This window comes from Scylla paramamosain, chromosome 30, assembly GCF_035594125.1.
Source record: "Scylla paramamosain isolate STU-SP2022 chromosome 30, ASM3559412v1, whole genome shotgun sequence".
In the NCBI taxonomy this organism is placed as follows: domain Eukaryota; kingdom Metazoa; phylum Arthropoda; class Malacostraca; order Decapoda; family Portunidae; genus Scylla; species Scylla paramamosain.
Genome location: NC_087180.1, coordinates 19644115 through 19652099, shown reverse-complemented (window position 1 = coordinate 19652099; position 7985 = coordinate 19644115). Strand labels below are relative to the sequence as shown.

Genomic DNA, 7985 nt, shown 5'->3' with positions numbered 1-7985 from the left:
TAATTGTTTAGAAAACTACCTGAGATTATAATGACATTAATGGAGAGAGAGAGAGAGAGAGAGAGAGAGAGAGAGAGAGAGAGAGAGAGAGAGAGAGAGAGAGAGAGAGTTATCTTTGAGACTAGCAGTGCCGCTTTTTTTATTGCAATTATATTGATTGGGCATAAAGGGATTCTCTTCTTTCTCTTCCACTTCTCCCTTTCTCCCTTCCTTTATATCCTTATCCTCCAACACATTTCTTCTATCACACCTCGCTTCCTCAGCATTTAATAAGCTGTTTTATTTATTTACTTTATTTATTTTATTTTATTTTATTTTATTTTATTTGTATATGGGAACAATGGAAGAATTTGTTGGGGCACTGACCTCCTTGGCCCCTTTCCCCAACTAAAACTGGCCCTTCAGTGAATCCACTGAAGGGCCAGTTTTGGACACCCCACTTTTTTTTTTTTTTTTCGTTGGCTATGGCCAGTTTTCATACACGAAAAAAGAAAGTCTATGTCGTGTTGTTCCCAATGTTTTAATCACGAATATTTCCCTCAGTCATATCATACAGTACTCGATAAACCTTCACACAGCAGCATGAACCAGTATACAATTTATTTATTTATTTATTTATTATTTATTTTTGTTTTACATGGTAAACCTGAAGCACACCGGTACACTATGACACATTGGTGATGACAAGTGTTTCATTACAAGCTTACTGAATTAATCTTACTGAGTGAAAGAGTATCATATGGGCGAAAGAAGTCTAATTAATTAAGGGCTGTTTCTTCTTAGTAAACTTTTACAATGCAGCGAGAAATAGCCCTTTTTTTCATGATTGGCTTGGAGCGCTGGTACACATCAGGACTTTAGTGACGAGTATTTCATTGCTAGCTTACTGAGTGAAGCTTGCAGATTGAAAGAGTAAAATTAGGGACAAAAAGAGACTATCTCAGAAGAAATATTTACATGTCCCTTCTCTCTGTCTTATGTTGGTCGCACTCAGATTTATATATGTTCACAGACTGACTCCACAAACTCTTCCCCTCTCGCGCAGAGAGAGAGAGAGAGAGAGAGAGAGAGAGAGAGAGAGAGAGAGAGAGAGAGAGAGAGAGAGAGAGAGAGAAACTTTAGGCCATTCTGCAGTGTGACCCAAAAGTCTGGACATACCAGTAATGTGATTTTTTTTTTCATTTTATTATTATTGTTATTATTATTATTATTATTATTATTATTATTATTATTATTATTATTATTATTATTATTAATTAATTAATTTATTTATTTTATTTTTTATTATGGACATTCAAAGTTAGTCAGAACGACATATTAATTTGGTACTCTTAAGAGGATGTGAGGAGTGATCATATAGATAGATATTACTGAATAAAATTATTCAAAAGATACAAGATACATTTTCTCTATGTGTCCATGACTTGTCTTAGCTGGCTTGATGAGTATTATAAGCAGTAAGAGGCCTGATGCTGCATACAAGGACATTGCAGTGGTAGCCTCTGGTCACCTGTACCTTCATGTACTGTGTGTGATGTTTTTAATATCTAGAGAGAGGGAGTGTCACTTGCATAAATCATGAAGGCACACCAAGTATTGATGAAAGCTTTGAGCATCACCTCTGTGTTTGTCACCTGTATCTTAATGTATTGGGTGTGATGCTTTTCATATCTGGAGAGAGGAAGAGTCACCTGCAAGTATGGTATCTGAGAACACACAAAGTATGGTATTCACAGCATCTAGCATCACATGAGATGTGTGTTTGTTTCATGCATGAATAAAAGAAAGTCCTAATGAATATGAAATGATCAAAAGACAGCATATCATGTTTGGATCTTGCAGGATAAATGCCATGGATTCACACACTTCTTTTACTCATCATGAAAATATTCCTGAAGTATTAAGCCAAGAAGAATATCATACATAGTTAAAACACAAGCAGAATGTTGTACAAAAATTATAAAAAAAATTGATTTACTTACAGAATTGTAAAATTGCAATTACCAATATGATAAAAAGAAGTGAGTGGAAAATCATTTGTGTTACTTTGAACACAGAGAAGAGACAGACAGGTCTAATTAAATTACCTTGATTGCTTTACCATCCTACATGATTTGTTCATGATCTGTTGCTGACATGAGATATAATTTTGATCCAGTTTACTTGAAAGAAGCCAGTACATATTCCTGTCTGATGCCTTTTTCATTTTAGGAACAATATAACAATCACTGAACAGAAATAACACAATATCTCTGTCTTTGGTAATACTGTAGAATGACATGTGATCCTTGGAGTTCTCAGATGGGTGCCTCCAGTGAATGGACAAGACAGAGAGTCCTCATCTCCTTGCATTTACATTGTCACTAACACTACACTTAAGATTGGATCCATTGAACATGATGGTTCTGGCCAATTTAACACCTATTACATCTTGTCTTCATAGTTTGTCCATAGCTCTATAATGGATCCAGTCTTTTTGTTCATTCTGCTCACTTCTCTTCTCTATGTGTATCTGTGGATCACTTGATATTCACAACAGTTGTTTGCAAGCAAGAGACACCTTCAGAGGACATATATTCATTCAATTATCCCCATTATCTTTCAGATATTCCCCATTCATTAATTATTTCATCTGTTTTTACATTGGTTACTTTAGCAGCTGTGTATTTCATCACTATCATATTCTGTAATCAATCTCTTCTAAATATTCATCCATGTAGTTCCTTCCACTATCTCTTTAATTCTTTCTTATTCTTTCATCTACACTTTGTACAAAGATACACTTCATGAACTGCTTCAGAACAAAAGGCTCTCTCTCTCTCACATACACACACACACACACACACACACACACACACACACACACACACAAAGACTGGCAAGAATATGTCTACCAATGTTGGAAAAGATGAGAGAAAGGGGAGACTTGATTGCAATATATAAAGCATATGAGGGAGTAGAGGAGGTGGACTGGAGTGACTTAATGGTCTGGGATACACAGGACACTAGAGGACATGGAAAGAAGCTGAAGAGGAGTGCTTGTAGAAGAGACGTCAAAAAGTATAGTTTCCCATATAGAAGTATTGATGTATGGAACAGTCTGGATGAGGAGATAGTAAATGCAGAAAGTATACATGGATTCAAGACTAAGTTGGATATTAAAAGATATGGAGATGGAACAGCACAAGCATAGCTCTTTTTCCATAAAGCATAACTAGGTAAATACAACTAGGTAAATACACACACACACACACACACACACACACACACACACTGTTCCCAGACTCTTCCAACATAACCTGCATATCTTGAATAACAAATTGAAGCACCTTAAAAGAAATATTTGAGAAACATGTACACAATTATAATAAATGGATAGCATACTTAGGAATTTCTTAATTTCATGGATGTGTTTACTTGGTAATATCAACATTTCCTTAATAGCTGCTGGTTGTTGAAGAATACTGAGACATATTAAATGAACTATTTCTTTTTAAACTGAAAGCAAGGACAAAAGTACTTAATCCTTCAAGAATACAAAATCATAATGTAGTACTTGGAGAATAACACAGAACTAAATGTGCTTCCTTCATCACTTACATACATACATCTTTAACACAGAGAACCCTTTCTCCATACATGATGCAGAGAGTCAGCCAGACAGATCAGTATATACATTAGGCACAGGGCAGTATTTCCTGGGCTTGCCTCATAAGACCACATAATTCACAGCTTTATGAGTCAAGCAGTTATGGGCTGGCATCTCATGAAGCTTCCCAGGAAGAGTAAAGGAATCAATGCTTTGAGTAACATCCATCTCACTTTCCAGTGTTTGTTATGGGTGATCATCACAGTCCTGTCTGTGTCTCTTACAGGCGTGTGTCATTCACCTTGGGTGAGGAATTCACTTCACTTCCTTTCCTGTTCAACTGGAACCTCAGGGAGAGATTTGGTGTGGCCCCACGGGACTGGCGGCGGCTGTCCTGGCTCGTCTGCTCCTCGCGCCAATGGAACCGGTGCCTTGACATCTGGGGAGGTGATGTATTCAGTGAGCTACTTTCTTTTTCACCACTTGTTGCCAAATGTCATGCATGCTTTTCTACTTAAGTGAGTTACTTTCTCCTCCATCACTTATTGCCAAATGTCATGTATGGTTTTATATTTAAGTGAGTTACTTATCCTTTACCACTTAATTGTTGCCAGATGTTATGTACCTATGTATTTCTGGTGCTTCTACTAACAGCATCAACAGTGACAAGTTTTATCACTCGCTACAGACTACAGAATGCAAGCCTCTTTTTGCATATTAGTCTTTCCTGTACATGCAAGGTTGTGCTGAGGAGGTAATGAAATGTTGAAAGGAAACTATAAAATTAACTTCCTGAATTGGAAGTCAAAAAATTCCCAAGCCATAGATTTCCAGCACTTCACCCTCACCACATGACACTGCCATCTGTGCAATACAGACACACACAATAGCACAGCCAAAACATTTCTTATCACAGAAGGTATATCATCAAAATATTTTCATTAAAATCAATGAAAATGAAAATGTCACAAGGAAAATAAAAATTGTTATTGTCATTATCATAAATATACTCAGCCTCTTTACACTTCCCTATATTTTGCTTTGTCTTTCCTGAGCACTAGTACTAATGGTCTCCTTGCCCGAGCCTTGTGATGGATCCCTTCCCCACAGCCTGCTTACCTCCTTAAAGTCTGGCCACCACTGTGAGATGTAGTTGACATAAGCATCCCTGTACTGCTTATTCATGAATACATAGATGAAGATATTGATGCAGTACTGGGCCCAGTAGAGTGGATGCAGTAGCATCAGTGCAGCTGGGCTCACCTGCAACACAGACCAAGAATTAGTCACAGATATACTATTGTTTCTAAATCTCTTTCTGAAGTCATGAAAAGATGTACAATGGATTATTTGCATTATACAAAGCACCACCATAAGGAAGAGATGGAGGAGAGGAGAGACAATAGTATAGAACAGTGTTACCTTGGCCTCCATGTAGTGTGCCACAGAGACAGGTGTACAGCAGATCAGGAATGCCAGGAAGATGACGCCTATGGTGCGTGCAATGCGAATGTCCCGAGCACGCAGCCCTTCCTTCGGCCGATGGGAACTGAACCAACACCACTCCCCATTACTAACTGAACCAACACCATTCCCCATTACTAACTAAACCAACACTACTCCCCATTACTAACCAAACCAACACCACTTCCCGTTACTAACTGAACTAACACCAGTCCCCATTACTAACACTACTACAGGCAGGAGAGGTACGGGATGCTCCCTTGGGAACACTAGTGAGGATCAGTCACTCCATGAATGTGGAAAAAAAGTGCAGGAGAGGAAAAGAAGAAAAAGCCAGCAATACAGCATAAACAAAAAGGATAATGAAAATATATGGCACAAAATTTCCATTATACAACAGAACAGCTCTTGAAGTGCTATATTTACTCATGTAAATAACTTGGCTAATAACTTTATCTCAGTACAACAAAAAATCAGAAGCCACTCCTAAAATTAGGCTAAAATCATCTGTGAAGAAAATTTTTTATTGACCAATAAGTCTGCAATGATTGTATCCTCCATCAAATAGAGGTCAGTCAGTGACATTGCCTCTCCTTTGCTCTCCCTCACTCACTTGGTCTTCCTGGAGTCCTCCGTGGTATTGTTTCTGCGTTGTGCCAACAGATTGGCTGAACTCTGTCGTGCCTGAACCACAACAAACAAACAAATACGTGAGGGAACACAAAGCTTTCAAAGGCTTACAATAAGATGTGGCTTTAATATTGCTTTGTAACTAGATGTCTGCTGATGGTACACTCTGTAGCCATTGAAGACTTCAACTTCAAATGCAGTACCAAACAAACAAAATATAGATCTTAAGTGAATTTAATTAATGATATCAGCCACAGTACTGTCCTAAAAACTGGATCCCCACAGCTACTATTCTATGTGAAAAAACAACTGTTCAAGCAACATAACAGCAAGAGTAAACAGGTTACCTGGGGAATGTTAGTGCATTCTATTCAGTAAGAGAGGAACACACCTTATAGTAGATGTATGAGTATGAGGTGATGATGATGATGCAGGGCAGCAGGAAGCCCAGGGAGAGGAACACTTTCCTTGGTGTTTTCCCTTGGGGCACTTCGTCATCAAAGTCACACTCTTCTGTGTTGTCATTGTATGTGAACTCCCCATACACCTGCACACCACAACATAAGGGGAACAGTTGACATAATGGATAATGCTATAACTGTAATATCAACAACAATGATAGTAATCTATGTATTCATACACTAGACTGGAAATCCCACATGGGGTGGGCCCATGTAGTGGGCCAGACAAAGCACCACACACTCATACATACACTCACAAAAACACACACACACACACACACACACACACACACATACACACACACACACACACACACACACACACACACACACACACACACCTTGAGCAGAGGAATGAGCATGATGGCAATGGAGACCAGCCAGATGCCGGCAATAATTCCAACTGTCTTGCGGCTCGAGAACACATTTGGGTATGACTTGGGCATGGCAATGAGCACACATCTGCAAATACAAAGAGAAATTCAATATGTGTGAAAAGTAAAGTAGAGGAAGGGAAGATGCTGGAATGCAAGTACAAAGAGAAAATCAGTATATGAAAAGAACAAATGAGAGAAGTGAAATAAAACATTTCTGCTTTCCCCATAATATAGCAGTACGGATATCTGAAATAGACAGGAAGATGTGATAAAGGAAAGACTAGACAAATGGTATACATATAGAGATGGGACCACTTGACTACTGTGCACACCCTGTATATTTCGACAAGCTATGCATGAATACACAAACTCTGGAATTCCCTGCCCACTTGTGTATTTCCTCCTTCTTGTGACTTGAGCTCTTTCAAAAGGGAGGTTTCAAGACTTCTTCTAACTTTGGATGATTCTTTTTTATCTCTCTTCAGGGACTGGCACCTCAGTGGGCCTTTTTTTTTTTTTGTCCTGTTATCCTAGACCAGTGCTCCTCTTACACACACACACACACACACACACACACACACACACACACACACACACCTTACCTATTGATAGCAATGGCAGCGATAGAAAGTAGCTCAGCTTGAATGTTGACGTAACGCTGAAACACGAAAACACTGCAGCCAGTCTTATCAAATAGAGGCTGGCCAGTGTACAGCATATGCAGTAGATGAGCAGCAGAGATGGGGAGGATGGTAACACAAAACACTCCCTCTGCCACCGCTAGGTTCACCACCAGCCATGTGGCAGAGTGGCGCAGGCGACGGGCATGTGGCAGTGCCAGGATAGTTAGCAAGTTACCTGTCGAATGTAGGGCAAGAATGTTATGTTCATCAGGCAGTCATGGGAATATTAGAGGCAATGGTAAATGTAGGGCAAGAATGTTATGTCCATCAGGCACTCATGGGAATATCAGAGCCAATAGTAAATATGAAAAGTAGGTAAATGTGAAAATTTGAAGACACAAAAACCAGTTGAGAAATGCAGGTCCAGTGAAGCTAAAGAATTGATAGGCATAATGCATGTGTGGTAGCTGGTCTTGGGAATATTAGAACCAATAATGATATCATGTCAACCAGTGTAATGAGTATCTAATGGGAAAACTGAACAACATGAAGGAGCAGTCAGTGTATAGTAATAATATAGAGCAATTCAGGTATATATGTATATTATATCAACACCTTACAGGTCAAATGAGCAAACTAAACTGAGACACTTTATGATGATATATAATAGATGAAATAACTACTAATTACTCTTAGCTTATTGAATGCTAAGACTGGAAGACCTCAAGATGTTAAATTCAACACAAAGAAAACTTTGGAGGAGTAGACGAGGTGGCACATGTCAGTTGTCTGCTCTCTCTCTCTCTCTCTCTCTCTCTCTCTCTCTCTCTCTACAATAAAT

General features: G+C 38.7%; 2 protein-coding genes across 3 annotated transcripts in view; one reads left to right on the top strand and one right to left on the bottom strand.

Moving 5' to 3' along the window:
* Nucleotides 1-3803: 3803 nt before the first annotated feature.
* LOC135116003 (histone acetyltransferase type B catalytic subunit-like) overlaps nt 3804-7985 on the top strand; it is a 43618-nt gene continuing 39436 nt past the window's right edge. The window contains exon 1 of one of the 2 annotated variants that reach the window (XM_064033212.1): nt 3804-4036. In XM_064033212.1, the coding sequence (XP_063889282.1) occupies nt 3838-4036 (199 nt within the window). In that variant the 5' untranslated portion in view covers nt 3804-3837. Of the gene's footprint in view, nt 4049-7985 lie in introns of both variants that reach the window. The other variant, XM_064033211.1, reaches the window with a different exon arrangement.
* Nucleotides 4713-7985, bottom strand: part of LOC135116005 (protein trapped in endoderm-1-like) — an 8703-nt gene continuing 5430 nt past the window's right edge. The window contains exons 3-7 of the mRNA XM_064033219.1: nt 7124-7379; nt 6486-6606; nt 6075-6230; nt 5667-5737; nt 4713-4852 (exon numbers count right to left, since the gene is read on the bottom strand). Of these exons, the coding sequence (XP_063889289.1) occupies nt 4849-4852; nt 5667-5737; nt 6075-6230; nt 6486-6606; nt 7124-7379 (608 nt within the window). The 3' untranslated portion in view covers nt 4713-4848. The remainder of the gene's footprint in view (nt 4853-5666; nt 5738-6074; nt 6231-6485; nt 6607-7123; nt 7380-7985) is intronic.